Here is a 21,646-nt window from a genome sequence, read left to right on the forward strand (position 1 = left end):
ATGGAGGAACATGATTACTTGAGTTTGTAGGCATTGATTTTGATTTTCCAGGTGTTTGCATAATCAACAAAGACATCGTTGAAGTTTGTTCGTTAATTCTAGAGGCATCTTTCCTTTGACGGCTATTGCGGTATCATCTGCGATCAGGAAAAACACACAACCGTCTCCGAGAGGAGGTATGTCCCAAGTGTAGAATAGGGTGGCCAGTGACTTTTTTTTTCCCGGTTCTTCCAGTTCAAATCTTAAAAATTTTCCGGTTGTTAATATTCAACAAAATACGAAATATACACATTTTTTTAAACGTATCCAACTGTAATTGTTTTGAGGTTATTTGTGGGAAAAATATAAGCAACATTACAGAAAGTATTTTCTAAAGTTAAAGGAAAAAAATCAACTCTATGAGTCGCTTAATGTGTTCAAAACAATGTATTGATCTTTATAGATACTTTGCAAAATCAAATTCTACCTTTTTTATGCTCAATACATCTTATGATTTCAAAGGCCTAGAATTTATTGAGTAACAGAGATTAAGGTCACTAGGCCAAATGCTATCTCTATCTGGATGAATAGGCTTTAAGACAGAATTGTGAAGAATAAAAGTTTCAGAAAAAATGAACTTGATACAAATGAGAATTAGTGTTTTAAACTAACGCTCAACAGGTTAATAGAAATGCTAAAATAAATAGGTGTTCTAGGTTATACGAGAACGCTCTGGAGTAAAGATCTTGATATCTGTTGTAGTTTATGGATGGGGTGATTATTATGGAGCTTCAAGAGTTTTTATCAGCTAGTTATTTTAAATTTAATTACAAATCTTTAATTATTTTTTTTGTCGTTTTCTTTCTGTAGTCATGTTATTGGAAATTTTAATTGAACTTATGTTTTTTTTTACTGATGACGGGAAATTAATCAACCTACCGAAAAAGAAAAAAATATTCTAGAAATTAACGATTTTTTAGTCTTCTTTACCTTTTACTACTCACTCTCGTCGAAAAGCACACTAATATAATGAGAAAATGCCTCGTCATTGTCGCTGGAATCGTTAGATAGATCTGGAACTAGTGTACATATGGGGGCGACCCCGGCGTAGTGGTTAACATCCATACCTCTCACGCCAAAGTCACGAGTTCAAATCTCACCCCCGGACAAGTCACGAATGACCCAAGAGTGTTAAAGTTACTGTAATAAAAAAAAAGTGTACATATGTAGCCTAACAATTCAAAGGCCTTTTCAATTGACGCTCATTCTCTGGTTCTCATGACTGCGACAGTCTACTGCAAAACCTCCAGAATTGTTTAAATCGGTATCATGGATTGGTATGGCAGCTTGTTGATGATCCGTTTTCTTTTTCAGTTCCAAGCAGTCATTTAATTTTTGAACATTTAATTACAATTATTATAATTTATTATTATTAATTATTTTTAGTATTATTATTATTATAATTATTATTATTATTATAATTATTATTATTATTATTATTATTATTATTATTATTATTATTATTATTATTATTATTATTATTATTTAATTTTTTGCGCGTTCGATGCATGGCACATTATCAATGAAAAAATCGCATAACGCTTCAGGTTTGATGATGCCTTTTGTTAGTTTTATGGGGAAAAATATCTGTTGGATTTTCAAAATGTGTTTCACATTTCTCGTATACATCCTTATTATCTTAATCCAGTTCATGCACAATTTCAATTAGTCGTCGACATCAAGTGATTCATACTAAAGCAAGACTTCCACATTTCTTTTTGAAAAGCCACCATCATTAATTATTTTCCCTAGCTGAATGCAGCGATTTTTTAGATAATATTAAAGTAATGTTGACAAATTTGTTTTTATTTTTACGAACATATCCCTTTCCAGAAGTTAGTCGTGATTTTTCATGAACAAAAGAAAGTTTGTATGGAAACCACTATGTTGAGTTTCAAAATTGGTCCTTATACTTATACTGAACTGATTGGTTCAGAACCGTCCACTAACTCTAGCGCACATTACGATCATTTCCGGTCAAACTTGTTGTGCTGAACAAGTTGCGTGTCCAAGTGGGACCGAAATTCAATCTCGAGCCCAACTTAGATTTAGCTGGAAGAATAACTAAGAATGGTGCCACTTTAAATTCCTATAAGCGTGCCTCATAGAAATTGACAACACCTGTTTTGTAACCCGAAAGTCGCACGACCGTGATACGTTAATGACCAAAACATACACAAGCACCTGTTTCAGCTTCTACTGCTTGGAACCAATATAGCGGAAAAGCGGACAATAATGGTGGTAAGCTCCAACCGGTACTAACCTAGCATAAAATAGCGGCGCTGGTGGTGTAGTGGTAAGCGTGATTACCTCTCACCCCAGCAGACCTGGGTTCAATCCCAGTTGGCACCACCGGGATGTTCTGAGGCATAACATCTCTGATCAGGGAAATATAAAGCCGTTGGTCCCCGGCTGATGAGCTGATGGGTCGATAGGTAGGGTCCAGGTGTGGGAGCTGTCTTCCTGGCGTCAGTAGCATTGGTGCTCAGCACGGAAAACAAGATCGACGGAAAACAAAACAAAGGAAAAAACCTAGCATTAAATCCCGATCAAGAATGTCCGGCATCTTTGATGCCTTCATCAGACTTAATCAATATAACTAGCCAAGGGCTAACAATCTCTCTTGTAAAGTCAAAAAAAAAACATAATCAATATGATTCTAAGCAAACATTTTGCAAATCATTCAAACGGGGATGGGATTATTAGTTAATCCGAGTTGGAGCTTACTGCCATAAAAGAAATAAATTATGGCTTAAAACGTGATTTCAAGACTTATCTTCACTCTGAACTTGAAAAATCCAGCCGTGTCACTTCGTTGTCGTCATCATTATCACTCACCAACAGCACCAAATGTGCGTCGCGTGTGTGTTCGTATTTTTCGCTTGATGTGCAAACTTAAACACTTCATGCGTCGCGCCGGTCAGTCGGTAGTTTATCGAAGCCGACGAGCAAGCACACTAGTTCCCGGTTGCCGGTCGATCGCGGTGCCATATTTTCGCGGTATCTTAAGTAAGCGTGACCGGTTATCAGCGACGTCGGTAAACATCGGGTTGTGAAGCTCATCGAATTCGATGAAGTGATACCAGTGCACATCTTGAACCCTGTGACAACAGGCGCCGATTTCCTCTGTGTGATTCTTGAGGGATACATCTTCACAATGACTGAAGCTGCTAAATCTATCAATTACATCCAATCGGAGCTGATTCCGGAAATGGTAGAACGCTGTGAGTTGACCATCGATGGAATCGACCGGAATGATACCGTGCGATTGGATTCTGTAGAAGCCAAACCTTTGCAGGCTGATGGAACGTTCATGCTGACAGTTTTGTACAAGGTCAAGGTAACGTTGAGCAGTGCAAAAGATGGTCATCTTCAACAAGAACATCGTTTGGTTGTGAAGGTAAGTTTGTCTTCTCACTAATGACATGTTTTTGTTAACGTAAACTCAAGTGATAAAAGACTAGTAAAGTGAATTGAATTGACCCTCCGCAAATAATGTGATTCCATCAGCACGTTTCATCATTATCAAGTATGCAGAATAAAATCAAGTGATGAAGTGCTCAATCGCGTAATTGGTATATGAAAGGCTTGGCAACAAAAACGTGACTTCATTGCAAACAGTGTTCGCCCTACAGCGCGTTATACAAACACATTTATCTTAAAATTTTGCAACACAAATATGTGAAGACTAAATGGTCACTTGTGCATATTTTACAAGATGTCGGTTTGGTAATTTCCGTTAAATTTATTTCTGCATTACATATCAAATCGTAAGTTTTTTGAAAAGTTTTTCAACACAACAAAATCCTAATTCTCAGCGGTTAATTACACTGTTTTGAGATGACAATTATTTCATTTAAAGAATTCTCGATTGCTTTTTCATAGGGGCATATCTGCTTTTGTAAACAAAGATTCAATCGTCAATTTGTATAAACTTAGCACTCCTACGCAAACTAAACCCTTTGGGGACGGCCCCGACGAAGTGGTAAACATCCATACCTCTCATGTCAACGTCACGAGTTCAAATCTCATCAATGGATAGGTCATGAAAGACCCAAGAGTGTTAAAGTGACTGTAATAAATAATAATAGCGGTGCCGGTGGTGTAGAGGTAAGCGTAATTGCCTCTCACCCCAGCAGGCCTGGGTTCAATCCTAGTCGGCGCCACCGGAATGTTCTGAGGCATAACATCTCTGATCACGCCTTCCTTTGGAAGGGAAGTAAAGCCGTTGGTCCCCGGTTAATGAGTTGATGGCTCGATAGGTAGGGTCCAGGTGTGGGAGCTGCCTCCCTGGTGTCGGTAGCATTGGTGCTCAGCACGGAAAAAGTATAATAAATAATAATAATAATGATAATAATAATAATGATAATAATAATAATAATAATAATAATAATATTAATAATAATAATAATAATTATAATAATAATAATAATAATAATAATAATAATAATAATAATAATAATAATAATTTTTTTTTTATAATTACTTTATTTGTACAGGCTCAATCGAATAAACTTTACAGAGCCGAATTATCATTTGCGTTATACATTATTACTGTCTTAAATTTAAAGTTAAAGGAACTGGACCGAGTACTCGCGGTTGTCTCGAGGTTAGTGGAGATTTACAATTTTTTGGATGGGAAAAGGGAAGAAGGAGGTTTGAAATGTGGTTTACGATACAATTATTTAATTAATCCTAAAGCATGAAATTATTTCTATTCATCTTGAAAACAAACATTGAAAAAAAAAACCCACACGTACAAAATACAAACTAAACACAAGGTTAATCAAACTTACAATCTAAGGTTAATATCCTTAAAGTAAACATATATGAGTTTCATAAACTCCAGATCGCGTCTAGCCAAAATATCCCGAACTGGAACATTAGGTTGTCTACCTCGAGCCCGAAGGGAATCATAAAAATGTGATCTGACTCCACGATACTCCGCACAAGACCAAAGGATGTGATCAGCGTCTTGGTAACCTTGTCCACATTCACAGAGATTGCTGTCTCCCAACCCCACACGGAACAAGTGAGCGTTTAGACAATAGTGATTGGACATGAGACGAGACATCACGCGTATGAAGTCTCGACTCAAGTCCAACCCTTTGAACCATGCAAACTTCGACACCTTAGGGATAATTGAATGTAGCCATCGTCCCAAGCTAGCGATGGTGTTTTCTTACGAATAGACGATCGCGGCACCGGTCGTGTTTGAACTTGAAGTGCGCTGTCAATGATGAGATTAGAGAGGAAATTATATTCCTCCAACGGCGGAAGCTCTTCCACTGACGATACTGTATCGTTTATCGTTAATTGGAACTTAGTCCAATCGATGTTACGGGTTAGATCATACGCGACGTTAACGGATTCTGACGAGTTGAACCCACTGGCAATCGAAATTTTGATCGGCAGATGATCACTACCGTGCGGATCCTGGATTACATGCCAAGTGCAATCCAACGATAGTGAATTGGAGCAAAAGGTGAGGTCTAATCTGCTACCATTCGAGGATGGACCAGCCAAACGTGTTACTTCTCCATTGTTAAGTATTGTCATGTTGAAGTTGTCGCAGAGATCATAAATCAAAGTAGAACGGTTATCATCGTACAGCTCCCCCCAGCCTGTACCGTGGGAGTTAAAATCTCCCATGATCAACCATGGAGCGGGAAGTACCGCACATATGTCGAAAAGTTGTTTGCGATTAACAGAGACTCTAGGAGCAAATATATACAGAAGCAATACAAAGGCTCTTACCTTTAATGGTAGCCTGACATGTGACAACTTCAATACCGGGGAATTCGGGAAGATTCACTCTATTGAAGGAATGGCACTTTTTGATCCCTAAAAGTACCCCTCCTCCACGTGAATCCTCACGATCCAATCGAATAATGTTAAAATCAAAAAAAGGGAGATCAATTTCTGAAGAGAGCCATGTTTCACAGAGGGCAAATGCATCGCAATTATTGTTATGGACTAAATACTTGAACGAATCTAATTTCGGAATAAGACTTCGACAATTCCACTGTAGAACAGTAATCAAATCCCCGACCTCGTTTGGAAAATTATCCATCGAAGGAGACGATAGCTGCAAGAAGGGGCCATTTTGAAGTCAATTGCTTCAAGAAGGATTTCACAGTGGGAAGCAATGTGAGGACAATGCTTTTCAGAGGATCAGAAATGTTGAGGTATTTGAGAATACCGTCCACAATGTCATCAAATGAGAACAGCCCAGATGAAGAAGGGGTTTCTGTTCTTAAAATTGGGGCATCAGGGGTTTTGGATGTCCCCGGAAGAGGTGGAAAATCCTGGGTATAATCAGTTCTGCGGAATCCAGGAGGAGTAGAAGTCTCCTTTTTTCCACCACTCCTTGATTTGGGCAAGCTGATTTGGGGTTCTTGATCTGCAACTTTCCGCGAACGGATGCGTTTTCGTTTCCGGGCAGAACCTTCCGGAAAACTGAAAGAAACTCCCTCCTCAGCCAAGTCAGAGCCAGACTCGTCATCTGACAAAAGAGCGAAGGGATTTGTTTCGTTGGTCGATGGCTTGGCTGTCTTAAGCATTTCTGCAAAAGACCGCCTGGAACGTTCCTTAAGGGAGCGTTTCATTTTGTCCCCGAGCTGTTTGTACGCCGGGCACGACGAGAGAGCATGAGGAGGAGTTCCGTTGCAGTACACGCATTTTGGTGCAATAGCTGCGCAGGCGCCATCCTCATGCTTCTCCCCGCATGTGGAGCAGCGTGCCTTGTTGCCGCAGTGAGAGGCCGTATGTCCCAACCGCTTACAATTCTGGCAGTTCATGACCCGAGGTACAAACAACCGCACAGGAAGACGAAGTTTTCCCAGCTCGATGTATTGAGGAAGGGCAGATCCAGAAAAGGTCACCCGAAACGAGTCTGTGGGGGTAAAACTCTTTTTACCCTCGCTGAGCGATACTGACTTCATTCTATGAACGGCCAGTATCTTTACCGGAGGAAGCAAGGGGTTCTTGAATCGGCCAACCGCTTGCTTCTCCAGTATCTCGGGGTTCAGGCTCGCCTCAGTGACCACGCCTTCGATCTCCACATCAGAGGCTGGAATGTACACCCTATATTCCAGTGTGAAAAACTGGGAAACAGCAATTTCATTGGCCTGTTTCAGGTTAGCGACGGTCACACGAAGTTTGTTGTGCCTAACCTTCGTTATTTCGGTCACGGCAGAGAATCGCTTTGTCAGATCATCAGATATCTGAACAACATTCAAGGATTTGTTTTTGGGCTGAAAATAGACAACCCATGGGCCAGTCGAGTCATTCGGGTAGGCCCGCAATCTGGAGCTTTTCTCAGCCTGCCCATTGTCAGACTGAGACGACGAACCATGGATGACATCATCATTTTTCTTAGATGAATGGTCATCCATGTCGTCTTCTGACAAAACATCCATTTTGTTCAACTAGTGGGAGCGCAAAACGCTCTCCCACTGAACGCACAGAAAACACTACAAACACAGAAATACAAAATGAAAATTTAACTAATGGGGGAGGAAAAGAAACAAGAAAAAAACAAAAACTTATCTGATAATCCTATACTACTACCACCGAGCGTTATATGTGTAGGCGTTTACACAGATGGCTGGAAGAGACGCGCTGCGTGGATGACCTTCGTTGTGGTGCACTTGATCGAGGCTCGGTACTCAGCGCACACAGGCGCACGATGATTGATGAACGATGTAGATGTAGAAACGGGTGCTCACACTCGATGATGATGATACGTGCGCGGGTATGCGTAAGCGCGTATGCGTGACCACGCAACGATGATGCCCAAATTGGTTCGCGAATTTCCAATAGCACGGATAACTCTTTCCGAAAATGACACTTTCTACTAAAAAAAACTCACTTTTCGATCAATTTACCGGGAACTATGCCAGGAGTCACTAAGTGAGAAAAAAAACTGATAATTTATATCAAGCGAATACCGAGAAAACTTCCAAAACAACGGAGCGCGAAACAAGTCGACCGTACTTCTTGCTAGGACGCAGTGAGAGGTGAATAATAATAATAATAATAATAATAATAATAATAATAATAATATAATAATAATAATATAATAATAATAAATCGTCGCACTTCAGACTAAGATTGGTCGGTTGACACAGTACAAGAGGGGAAACCGATCATCGAGGCTAGTTCGTCACGTTGCTGAAATTGTCAAGCCCGCAGAGCTCCATGACCTCACTGAAGCCGATATATCTGAGGTGCTCGACACCCATGTACAGCAGTTGAGTGCTCTTGATAAACGGATGCGACGTTATGGAGAAAGTTCGAAGCGGAAGAAGGAAAATCGAATGTTCAGCACTAACGAAAGGGAGTTCTACAACCACATCCGTAACAACAAAACTGACTATACCCAAGTAACAATTTTGGTTTTATAAGGGTTCTAAAGACCGTGATTTAGACTTGTAGCATGCTTTAAAACCTCGATAAAACTTGCAATGTTACTTGGGTAGTGAAAGACTCCCGGAGATTGGCGATGTAACACAGTTTTGGGCCGATCTGTGGGAGAATCCTGCTCAACATAACAGTGAGGAAGAGGATAGGAGTAATGGAATTGTAAGTATGCCCACGGTCATTGTAACCGCTCAGCATATTTGGGAGGCTACCCGGTATACCAGGAATTGGGCTGTACCAGGACCAGATTTTGTGCATAATGCTTCAATATGGTACTAGAAAACCTCCAACAGAATTCATTACCAGAGGGGTAACCTATCTTCTTCCCAAGGACAAAAACACGGCTAATCCAGCCAAGTACAGGCCAATAACATGTCTCTCGAGCCTGTACAAAGTGCTCTCATCAGTAATAAATCGGAAGATACAGAACCATTGCAATGTAAACAACGTTATGGCCCAAGAACAGAAGGGCTGCTGGCAAAACACTCAAGGCTGCAAAGATCAGGTCATCATCGATGCAGTTATTGTCGGTCAGGCGAGCCAGAAAAAGAGAAACCTGAGCATGGCGTACATCGACTACAAGAAGGCGTACGACTCAGTACCGCATTCGTACCTTCTCAAGGTACTGCAGTTGTACAAGGTGGACGATGGAGTCATCAGGTTTATGCAGCATGCAATGGGAATGTGGAGCACATCTCTCCACGTTACTGACGGAGCAGCGGTGTTACGGTCCAGAACTCTCAGCATAAGAAGGAGGATTTTCCAAGGCGATACCTTTAGTCCACTATGGTTCTACCTTGCGATGAACCCCCTCAGCAGAGCACTCAATCAATGCAACTTATGGCTACCATTTGAAAAGTGGAGGAAGAAGCACAAATGTTACCCACACCTTCCACATGGATTACTTGAAGCTGTTTGCGGAAACAGTGGAGAAGCTTCACCGTCTCTTACAGCTTGTAACGGTATTCAGTAATGACATCCGGATGGAGTTTGGAGTCGATAAATGTCGAACAGTTAATATCCGTCGGGGTCAAGTAGTGGATACTGGCAGTTTCCGCATCAACGAACAGGAGGAGATTCGGAATATGGTTGAAGGCGAAACTTATAAGTACCTAGGGTTCCTGCAACTGAAAGAGATTCGCCATACAACGATCAAGAAGGAGCTGCAGGAAAAGTTCTCGCCTAACTTTTCAAAAGGTCCTATCTAACATTTCACTCTTTTCGAGAAAAACGAGGTTGAAGATTGACAAAATCTTTTTTGATACTATTTTAAACCAAATCAACTTCTGACATTTAAGACCTTTAATAGTAAAATGCGATAGTAAAATTGAAATTGAAATTATAATCTACCCGTTTCATACATTTTTTTCTATGAAAACGTGCAAAATGTTACATAGGACATTTTGCTCTTGTCAGGTGTACATTGGACATGTTATATAGGACGTTTTGTTATAATCACAGTTACATAGGTCATTTATGTTTTCAACATTATTTGTTTTTTGTTTTAAGCATTATGAGTGCATAATTTAAGTTATACGAGTTAAACGAACAATATGAGTATTGGACAATGCATCAACTTTTTTTAACGGTATATCGCAACACTGCCCACAGATTGTTTTGGTCGATCGTTGGTGGTCGCGTGAGCTGCTTTTTATTTGATAACAGTGTTATTTTACGGGCTGTTAATTAACTACGTAGACAGCTTTTCGGTATTCTTGACCCCCCCCCTCACCATGCGTAGACAATTGTCCATATAAAAATTTTAAAATTTGTCTGGCCGTGGATAATTGTCAAATCCCCCCCCCCCCACGCGGAAATAGTAGAAAAATGCTTGACATGAAAATTCCGATGTGCACAATCACATTGTTTTGGTTTGTTTGATCATTTTAGACGTTTGATTCGTATAAACACAAAGGACCGAAGTACAGATCTGCATTGTTTTGGTTTTTCTGATACTTCAGACGTTTGTCTTGATGAACATAGTCAAACGTCTTATGTAACAGTGAAACATTGTTAATGGAAATTTGGACTTCAGACGTTTTGTTAATTTAGAATTTTCTCAATTCAATTGACATTAATCTGAATGTGTGTGTGCATAAAGTTCTAAGGTACAAATGTTACAATGTGCATTTATAAACTCGATTTGTTTACATTTGTTACTTAGGACCTTTTGAAAAGTTAGGCGAGAGCTTTTGTATCGAATCAATCGTGTTCTGAGGTCGTTCCTGTCGGCCGGCAACAAGATAAAGGCGATAAACACATTTGCCGTGCCCCTGTTGACCTACAGCTTTGGGGTGATCAAGTGGACCAAAACAGACTTGGAGGCGATAGAACGAGCAGTACGAGTGGCGTTCACTAAGCATCGCATGCATCATCCAAAGTCGGCCGTCGAGAGAGTCACCTTGCCATGTAATGAGGAGCAAGAGGCATCACTGATATCCAAGCGCTATTTGTTTCCCAGATTCAGCAGTTGCGAAGCTACTTCGTAGAAAGCCAGAACCGTCACGAAGTCTACCGTGCTGTTTGTGAGGCAGACCACGGGTTCAGCGCCCTGCATCTGGCGCAGGAAGACTACCAGTTGAATAGCGACCTAAAAACTGTCGAAGATAAAGTCGCATCGTGGAAGCTGAAGGAGCTGCATGGGACGCATCCCCATCAGTTGGAACAAGCGCATGCCGTTGTGGATTGGTATGATTTTTGCTAACTTCCAGATACTTGGAAAGTAGTGCATTTCCAAGCATCTGTTGAAAATAGCGGTTAGAAAAGACTGCACTTTCATACTGAGTCTCTTCAAGATCAAGTTGAATATACCATCAAACCCGGGAGCCTTCATGTTCTTGGTGCATTTCAGCGCTGAGAAAATATGTTATACTGTAATCAAATCCGCCCGAGGCACGATACAAGGAGCGACATCTAGCTTTTGAACGCTTTACGCAACCTGATCTTCGAGCGGGTTTTGGATAGTCGAGCCAAGCAAATGCGATGAAGTGACATGCTCGCCGATCGGATTTGCTTTCTTCTGTGGGGTGATTAAAAGCCGATCGCCATCATTGTATACTCTGTTAGGAGGAACGGGTTTTGGATGAGTTTTCAAGACGTTGGCTACCTTGCGGAATGGTCTGGAGCCCTTGTCCAGATTCTGGACAACACATCCGAAACATTCATTTCGGAGTGAGTTCATTCTGGAAGCAATCTGCCTGTTCAGATCGGATAACGTATTTTGCCCAGGTCTCCAGTCCTCTGAAACTGGCGTCTACGAACATTTCTCAACCGAATCAGTAAGTCGGTGTGGGAATCAATAGCAACAAACTAACCCCTCACCTCACAGGAATTTGTCGAACACACGCCTCGTCAGCTGTTGGAGACCTTCCAATGTCCGGTCGATGTCATCTACTGTGTCGAGCGGTGGATTTTCAGCGCTGTTGTTGTTTACCATTCATCCGTACTGCACCCAGTTGACATGGTGGTAGTCTTCACGCAGGCAGCTTCTAGCAGGAACCACGTTGACACCGATTTTAGTCACCAGGTCAGGTTGATGGTCGGAGCTGAGATTGTTGTGTGCTTCTGGCTTGGATAGTAAGATGTTCGACAGGAAAAAATCCACGGTGGAGGGATTTCCCGCTGGAGAGATGAAAGTTGATTCATCCGGAAACTGCACAGTGTAGTGCATGTTGTGCGTGGTCGAACATCAGACATCCGTTCTTGTTCCACTGGTAGTTCCACCAAGCTTCATGGTAGGCAATTAGGTCACCCCCAACGATGAATCGGGAGCTAGTATGCGTGATGGTGGTCAGGTTGTTCTTTAATTTGATTTCTAGTCCGTTGCTTGTGGTACACTGGCGTGGGCAGTAAATAGAGATAAACCGGACGTTTCCAGTTGGTGATTCCAAATCCATACTAAGGGCCTCGATGATAGAAGTGCGGATGTGCGGCAGAGTGCAGAACTTGATCCCTTTCTGACGATGACCGCTACACCACCCCCCCTGGAGCTAGTGCGATCAAGCAGGATAATGTTGTGGTCACCGGAATTTAGGTGGGTTTCGGTTACAAGACCCACGTCGATGCTGTGCGTGCGGAAAAAGTCGGCAAGCTCAATCTGCTTTGCTCTTACATGGCAAGCGTTACAGGTAGCAATAGTTAGTGGTTTAGACATCATACTGAATGATGAACTTACCGAGAACTTGGATCTGCTTGGGTTTATTGCGGCACTTACGAAGAGCATCGGTCATGTTGACGAAAATTTCCATAAGTTCATCCACTGAAAACAGATCGGGGTTGTTGTTTGCATTGTTGGTTGTCTCCAGAATCCAGGTGGTGGAGAGTTTTGTCCAGCAGAAGATCCAGACGTTTCTTGAGGGGGAGAGGATTGCACCCATGAATTCGCTTGTCCATGAAGAGGCGGAAAGTCCTCCGCCCGAAAGCTGGGATCTTATCCTTCCTTCGTTCTGGTTGAATGTTGGTAGATGCCTATTTTCGGATGCGCTTTAAATCCTCGCGTTTAGGGCACTGTTTGTCGAACCGTTGATGAGCACCACCACAGTTGGAGTATTTGATGCCACAGCTTCATCCGCATCACATTCGAAGGAGACATCGTCTTGAGTACAATTTCCGTAGCGTGGCTTAATGTTGCAGTTGCGGGTGCCGTTTGGTACGATCTAAACAAATCGGTTGATGTGCTGTATGAAGCGAGCTATCCACTTCCATGGCCAGCCTTTGTATTAGTCGTCGCCGTTCTCGATGTGGCTGCCGTCCTCGACGTTGGGTAGAAGAAAAAGAAGATGTCGAGGAAACAGCTGTACTAGCACCGGTAGCACCTGTTACAACATTTGTTACTATATGTGGATTTTCTGGGCTTTTACGCTGAGCTCATCCATGCTTTTTTGTGCCTGCACAGCAAAAGATTAATTTTGATATCACATCAAAGCGGCTGCACTTCAATCGTGTCAAATATGTGGTGTAATATTACTTGCCAAAAAGGACAAAATTATCATTAATTGAGTGCGTGAACTGACATTACGCTGCTTTTACTACATTTGTTTATTTTAGTGGTAATAAAAATTACATGAGATTTTCGACATGATTGGAGTGCATCCTCTTGGATGTGATATAATTTTTTTTTTTTTTTGCTGTGTGGTCTGTGATTTCATTCGTGCAAGTAGCTGAAGAACTGGCCAGTTATTTCATCTCCATATCCCTATCACCCAATCGAGACCCCGGTGGCCATTACCGGCGTTGGTGCTAATGTTATTGGTCAATTATTGGACGGTGGCCTCCTGCTTCAGCAGCATCTTGTCCGGATCGGTGGGATGTGGCGCGTAGCTGAGCGTTTTGTACACCGACAGGAAGCTTCCGAAGGTCAGATCTACGGTCTTCAGCGTCATCATATTCTAAGCTGGATACACGGTTCCCTGGCATAGCACACAAAATATCATTTGGAACTAACTAATTGATATGTATGCAGAACGCAGATAACAACCGTATTGATTGGATTCGGGTACTTGCGCCTGGGTACAATGATATGTATGAATACATACTCTGAAGTCCAGATTTTCAGAGACAAAAACCTTTTGCGGAACTAAAAACTCGAAACAACGAACGTGTCGCTACAGCTTGTATTCTAAAGTGAGCAAATTAATGGTCGTCTTCAGTGGCCGCGGCCGGTCGCGGAAAAACTGGCGTTTGTCAAAGAACAGGCAAACCCAATATTGATACCCGGTTCAGGTTGGAATTGAATCAAAATCGAATTCGGTATTAGTAGTTTAAAATGGGGTAAGATCAGCGAATCCAAACACATAAAGCAACCAACGACACAGATAAAACGGTTGCTACGACTACCATGACAAACTCGCTCTGTAACATAGCTCGATCGGAGTGGTAGATGGATAATGATATATTGCTTGCCTGCTTTGTTGCAATATACATGGATGAAGGCATCGCTTGATCTGAATCGAGAAAAGACAGAAAAAAAATCCCATTAACACGTGTTTTATCTTCGGCTTTATTTCGTGAAGCAGCTTGCCAACAATTTGCTCGTTTCCTTCTACCGCCCCGAGCGAGCTGTGTCGCACGGGCAGCTTGTCATGAAAAAAGGAAGAAGATTATATCATTATTGCTTTCCACTTCTGACATAGCTTTATCAGTCGGTTCGTTGATCACTTGTCATTTTGTCATTTGAAGATATGTTTGATTTTTTGGGCAAGATACACGTCCGGAGAAAAATGACTCTAAAATACACTGATAAAATTCTGAATTTTCATTGTGATGTAAACATTCATTCACGTAAACTTGTATTTCATTTCACGCAACCGAGCAACTTGTAAACAATGGCAGCCCTACATTTGCTCAAGAAAACAGATGAAATTATCCTTAAGAAGTAAAAAATCCCCTTAAAATAGATCGGGTTGCTTCTTAAATGATTAATCAAAATACGTTAAAAATCTTAAAATGCTCAGTAAATATCTAAAGTACGCTCCCTAAAATAGAGAAAACTGTACATTAAGCATTTGAAAATGCTCCTTAGGTGCTCCATGGTGCTGAGGTGAGAGGTAATCATGCTTAACACTACCCCACCGGCGCCGCTCTATCAACTTTACATGATGTATAATGTAAACTTATATGATATGTGACGCTCCATTTATGTGCATCATATTGAACAGATATTTATGCTTCTTTTTCTAACTGTGTAACGTTTTTACCTGAATCGACTCGAGAGCGCCATACAGATCGGGTGTGTTTAGTGTTAGCTCCTGTAATGTCTGCATTGTCTGCATTATTATTATTTTTTTCGGTTGTTTTTGTGAAACTGTTATCTAACTATAATATGTTCAAACCTCGAGGTAATAGTTTACTCTAATGCAATGAGAACTTTGCAAACGCTTTTTTCTTCAATTGCTGCTGCAATAAAGGGTGATACGGTCAAAATTTGGTCAATATCAACTTGACGTATTTCTTTCAATTTTGCATTTAAAAAACCTGAACACCCCTCATTTTGAAGGTGTGTGTGTAGAATGTTGCTCCTATTTTGATTTTGGAATTCACTCTTCAGTTGTCAAAATGCCGCCCAAGCAAGAAGAGCAGCGTATCAAAATTTTGCTCGTGCATCGCGAAAATCCGAGCTACTCGCACGCAAAGTTGGCAAAATCGCTAAAAGTTGCCAAATCAACCGTTACAAATGTAATTAAAGTGTTTGGGGAACGTTTGTCGACAGCCAGGAAGTCTGGATCGGGGGGAAATCGAAAACCGGAAGCCGCTGAGACGACAAAGAGAGTTGCTGGTAGTTTCAAGCGAAACCCTAACCTCTCTCTCCGAGATGCCGCAAATAAGCTGGGTGTATCGTCTACAACCGTGCATCGAGCCAAAAAACGAGCCGGACTATCGACTTACAAGAAGGTAGTGACTCCAAATCGCGATGATAAACAAAATACGACGGCCAAAGCGCGATCCCGGAGGCTGTACACGACGATGCTGACGAAGTTTGACTGCGTGGTAATCGACGACGAAACCTACGTCAAAGCCGACTACAAGCAGCTTCCGGGACAGGAGTTTTATACGGCAAAAGGAAGGGGAAAGGTAGCAGATGTTTTCAAGCACATGAAACTGTCAAAGTTCGCAAAGAAATATCTGGTTTGGCAAGCCATCTGTACCTGTGGCTTGAAAAGCAGCATTTTCATAGCTTCCGGGACTGTCAACCAAGAAATTTACGTGAAAGAGTGTTTGAATAAACGTCTGCTGCCTTTCCTGAAGAAACACGGTTGTTCCGTACTGTTTTGGCCGGATTTGGCATCTTGCCATTACGGTAAAAAGGCCATGGAGTGGTACGCCGCCAACAACGTGCAGGTGGTTCCCAAGGACAAGAACCCTCCCAACACGCCAGAGCTCCGCCCAATTGAGAAATACTGGGCTATTGTCAAGCGGAACCTAAAGAAGACCAAAAAAACTGCTAAGGGCGAGCAGCAGTTCAAGGCAAACTGGCTTTCTGCGGCGAAGAAGGTGGACAAGGTGGCTGTACAAAATCTGATGGCAGGGGTCAAGCGTAAGGCCCGGCAATTCGGATTTGGAAAAGCGGAAGCCTAACTGAATATTTTTCCTGAATTTTATACTAATTGAACTTGAAAAAGAAATTTAATTTGATTTTTTAAATAAACGATTTCACCGATTTACACGCGTTTTCCCTTGACCAAATTTTGACCGTATCACCATTTAGTGCTTTATTTGCTGCTCTAACATTCGCTTTTGTTCGCGACCACTTGTAGTGTATTCATCGGTGCACAGAAGAGTAAATAGGACATAAAACTGGCCAAAACTATTGACTACTATTTTGAGTGATATTAGGTACTGAAACAATGTAAAACGTATACGCAAACCATAAATTTATTACATTCAATGTTAGCTGGATTTCCTATCATCCTCCGTAGCAAATACGGCAGAGACCGGTATAAGTTGGTCATGCAGACGATGCAATGATTTTATTTATTTTTTATTTCGTGTTCTGTCTACGCTTTCGACGATACCACCAGCTTTTAATTTATAACATTGTAGAACGACGCACACACTTGCTTCGATTCTCTCCAATTCGCGTTCAGCAGAAAAAGCATGCATCAAATTATTGTACTATGAGCGCTTCTTACTCGCTTTTAGCAGTGGAAAAAGCACAGGTCTGATAATCGCAACGTTCATGGTTCGAGTCGAGTCGGTGTCAGTTGTATAAGGGACAATATTTCATTGCATATTTAAAGAGTATACGATTCGCAGATTTTTAAGGTTAGCATATTTTTATCTCATATGAAGCAAGCAATAAAATACATGATCCATCCTTCATTATTTGATGCCATCATGAACATGGCAAAATGTGACGGCAACAACAGGTAATCAGATTTTACGATGAATCGATAGCGCTTTCCACTTTCACCTTAAAATGATCGAAACGCTGGTTATGCTTCTTGATAATGCTAATATGGATGGAAAGAAGCAACACGTGCCAGAGGGTCTTTTATTGCCTGTCATCCAACATCCTTTTTCGCAAAATACAGGGAGGTTTCAAATTGCCATTCAAATTTAATTTAGGAAGCAATGTGCTGAACGTTGGCAGCTTACTGGCACATGGATCGGTTGAATTTTTGATTGGCATGCCTAACTAGAAACAACAATAACCTTGGACGTCGATTTCAGATTAAAATTCCCTTGTGGAAATATTTTCCAGATTACCCCTCAATGCGCAGAGGAGATGTACATAGGATGTCAATTTGATACTTTGTTCGAGAATGAAACAACCGCCTACACCGACATCATTCCAACTCTAGGAAAAGCAGACCTGTATCCCAGGTATGAAATCAAATTTACAGCAAGCATTTCAACAAATAAAACTGATGGGACCTCTATCACTCGAATAGATATTTTTACTCACATCGTAAGCCTTTTGAAGCTGTTATGGTGCTCAGTGACTATTCCATCGACGGATGGAAAATGGCTCCGATGGTTGTTAATCTACCCCTGGAATACTGTCTGCTGGGAGGTGAGCAAGAGCATAACTTTTGAGGAATTTATCATCATTCAAAAATTATCTGTTTCAGCTCGGGCGTTGGGACGATTTCATGGTGAGTGTTACGCCTTGAAAGAGCAGCACCGTGAATCGTTCGATAGTATCATTGGCAAGTTTAAGGAAGCACGCTACGGAAGTGATCCGGGTAATATGAAGTGGATGGACATCATGAAAACTGGACCAGTACGTGCGGTGAAGGCCGTCCGTGAAAGCGCTTTCGCCGAATTGATTCCGGATGAATTTCTGCAGCAGTTTGCCGCTTTGCTTTCCGATCCTTGGGAGTATCAGAAGAAGAGTGTCATTCCGGAGGAGCCACTGGCAGTAATTTGTCACGGAGACTACCTGCGTAATAATATTGCATTCAAATTTGCTGATGGAAAGGTATGTCTGGATACTTATTTGAGATACAGCATTTTTACAGGTAGAATGTGCTTTGTGAAGGTGGAATGGATGGATGGATGTTTAAGATTTTAGAAATATGCACTCGAGAATGATCAAGTCAAATTAGATTTTCGTGGGATTGCTGTTCAATAAAATAGGTTTTTATATGATGATGTCATTTGGCAAACATAATACACTCAATTATGTTCTGCCTTACCGAAATATTTTTATTTTGATACGTAAGCATCAAAATGTAATGAATATGTCCGAAAAGAACTGGTCTTTAGACGTCACCTCGAATATATAATACATTAAATACAACAGCACCGGCTCTGTTCTTAAATTCAGAACATCATCCTTGTGAACACAAAACCCGGTACTCGAAACCAGATCCGCACCGGTGCGGTTTTGCTTGCAACAATAAAACCGAACCGATCTATACCGTACACGTAGTACAACAGATCAACACACCGGTATTTATTTAGAAATCCTGATATTTAGGTGCTGAACCGGTGCTTTGCCCATCACTGGGACCACGAGTGCCTCTTAGTAAAGTTACGGTCGTTTTCTGTGGTCTCCTGTAGATTTTTCTAAACTATGAAGTGCCTATTTACAAAAGCGGATGGTGGACGGAAAACAAAATCGGCTATGGTTCAGAAGGCCATCCACATCAATTTTGGTGATATTTTTATTATGATTTATGTTAGGATACAGCTCACCGATACGTTGCGTGCTGCGTTGGTCGACATGTTTGTTCTCTACTGGATTGTTGTTGGCTCTGGCTTCGGAAGAATAAAGGCCTCCTGATATTCTGACTTCTTCTTGTTTTGCTGTAATCCACAGTTCCTGTGACGTTAATGGTGTAATGGCCAATTTTAAATAGTAAATTTCAATCAATTTTTACAAAAAATCTATTTCATTTGAAGACTTTGAAAACACTTTTTAATCGTATGTAGCATATTGATTTTATCAGGAGATAAAAATATAGGCCACTAAATGATCGAATTGAGGACATTGGGGACAAAACCCGCGGAAACCTCATCTTACCGTACATTGATCAAAACGAAACAATTTCCATTCGATTCCTCGGCGTTTCTGTCATTGAGTTTGCCAAAGTTTTTTTTTTTTTTCATTGATATTAATGTAAAGGCTGAACACGAAAATAACCCGGACACATTTAAAACGCTGTCATTGAGGCATTTTTGAGCAAAATTTTTCAAAATTTTACTATATCAAGCTAATAGTATAAAGAATCACAGTAGGCATTGTTTGTCAGAATAAGTTCATTTGTTTACATCATGGCTTCACCGGAGCAAGCACGTCGCGATTCGATCCTGCACGCTCGAAATGAAAATCCCAGTGTATCCGCTCCTGGCAGTTTTCGATCAAAGTCCTGGTTCATACCTCGGCTGACCGGAAGAGTGCCCCGGAAGAATAAAATCAAAAAGATGTTGAAATTACCCAAAAAGACACGTAATCTGCAGTTGTGGGATAAAAAGTGAAACTTTCCTTACTTCTACACACTTAGAAAAAAATAATGTAAATTTAGGTGCTCTGAGACTGACATATACGAGCGTCAGTTTTGACATAAAATTGAGTCAGAACAAACGCGCAATTCAATTCAATCAAACGTACTTTTCGACGAGTAACGAACATTTCAGTCTCGGAGCACTTAATTTTACATGTCATATTAGTTTACGTTTGATCCTTTATGTCAAACATAGATTCCGTCACGTGTAAAATTAATTATTTCTAAGTGTGTAGAACCATGAACCAACAAAATTACCACGAGGAGTTCCTACGGAAGAGACTACTGTCTTTTCTGCAGCAGCATGTGGTGGATTGCCTATTATGGGGTGGCTGAAAATAAAAATATCTGACGCCATTTTGATGCAAACGTGTAGAGGTGTTATTTTGAAACCGGAAGTCACCATCTTTCATTCCAAAATTTGTATTTTTGGAATGGAGTCAACAAGTAAAAGCATAGAAGATATTTAGAGGTTAAAAATAGATGTCTGATGCTATTTTGGAATCCACGATGGCTACTTTCGGTTTGAGGAAAAAAGCAGAACACCTTGCAATATTGGTATTTTCGGAATCAGGTTGCATTTTTCCGAAAACCAGAAGCCACCATCTTGTATTCTAAAATGGCATCAGACCTTTTTTTTCGGTCTCTAGTCATCTCCTTTGTTCCATAAATAGCATTCGACTTATTTTGCAATCCAAAAGTGATCATGGCAAAATGGCAATAGTATCTAGCTATTTCGCAAACCGGAAGCCGTCATCTTGGATTCCAAAATGGTGTCATACAATTATTTCTGGTCTCTACAGGTCGGCCTTGTTCCGGAAATACCCTGTGCGATTTTTGTTGCATCTCGAAAGTCACTTGCACTATTTATCCGAAACCACCCAATAGTGAACCAATCCATCGTTTATTACCAACCAAAATTTTCAAAATAATCACGTTCATTAAAACATAATTTCAAATTTCCCAGACTCCAGATAAACCAACCCATGCGATGATGTTCGATTTCCAAACACTCCGGTACGCATCGCCGATGATTGATTTTGCCACTTTCATAGCCAACTCAACGGGGTACGACGTGCGGGAGCAGCATTTCGAAACCATATTCAAAACATACCACGACGAGCTGGTGCAGACGCTTTGCAGTATTATCGAGACCGATCCGGGTGACTTACCGCAGCATTACAGGTGAGGAAGCAATTCCGCTGATAATACAATCGGACCGGCTTGTCTGTGAATCCTGACAGGTGCATATGTTGTCCTGTCGAGATTATTGCTGTTGTTAATATATGAATAAGATGCATTTATCATTTATGCTGCTCCACTGATTGGCCATTTCTCTGTTTCATGTTCCGCGATGTGTGATGCGATGCAGCTATGAGTCGTTCCGGAGGGAGTTTACGCATTATTATATCTATGGATTTCTGATAGCTAGCAGTTTCCTCATGATTCTACATGAGCCAATGGAAAATATTTTCGCAATGGAAGACTGGACCCTAGAGGAAACCATCGAGGATGCCATGAAGCGTGGGGGAGCCGTCCTTGATAAGGAGCTCGCTGCAATGATTTATGAAATCTACAAACTACATATTAAATTCGGAATGGACCTAAGATAATCGGTGTCAAAGTATTTTTACTGGCATTTGTTATTTAATGGGGTATTATGATTTTTTTTCTTTTCACTAAAGACTCAGATTAAAAAACATAAATGTGATAAAAATACAGGAAATGGGATAAAG

At 41.1% G+C, this 21,646-nt stretch overlaps 1 protein-coding gene across 1 annotated transcript; it reads left to right on the forward strand.

The window, feature by feature from the left end:
- Window positions 1–2,990: 2,990 nt before the first annotated feature.
- On the forward strand, window positions 2,991–21,591 carry LOC135699845 (uncharacterized). The gene is made up of 6 exons (XM_065220198.1): window positions 2,991–3,439; window positions 17,663–17,784; window positions 17,853–17,974; window positions 18,033–18,382; window positions 20,878–21,095; window positions 21,283–21,591. The coding sequence occupies exons 1-6, from the start codon at window positions 3,197–3,199 to the stop codon at window positions 21,521–21,523; spliced, it is 1,296 nt and encodes a 431-aa protein (XP_065076270.1). The 5' UTR covers window positions 2,991–3,196; the 3' UTR covers window positions 21,524–21,591.
- The last annotated feature ends 55 nt before the right edge of the window (window positions 21,592–21,646 follow it).

Source organism: Ochlerotatus camptorhynchus, unplaced genomic scaffold (assembly GCF_037179485.1).
Source record: "Ochlerotatus camptorhynchus isolate MF236.1 unplaced genomic scaffold, CSIRO-AGI_Acam_v1.1 ptg000119l, whole genome shotgun sequence".
In the NCBI taxonomy this organism is placed as follows: Eukaryota; Metazoa; Arthropoda; class Insecta; order Diptera; family Culicidae; genus Ochlerotatus; species Ochlerotatus camptorhynchus.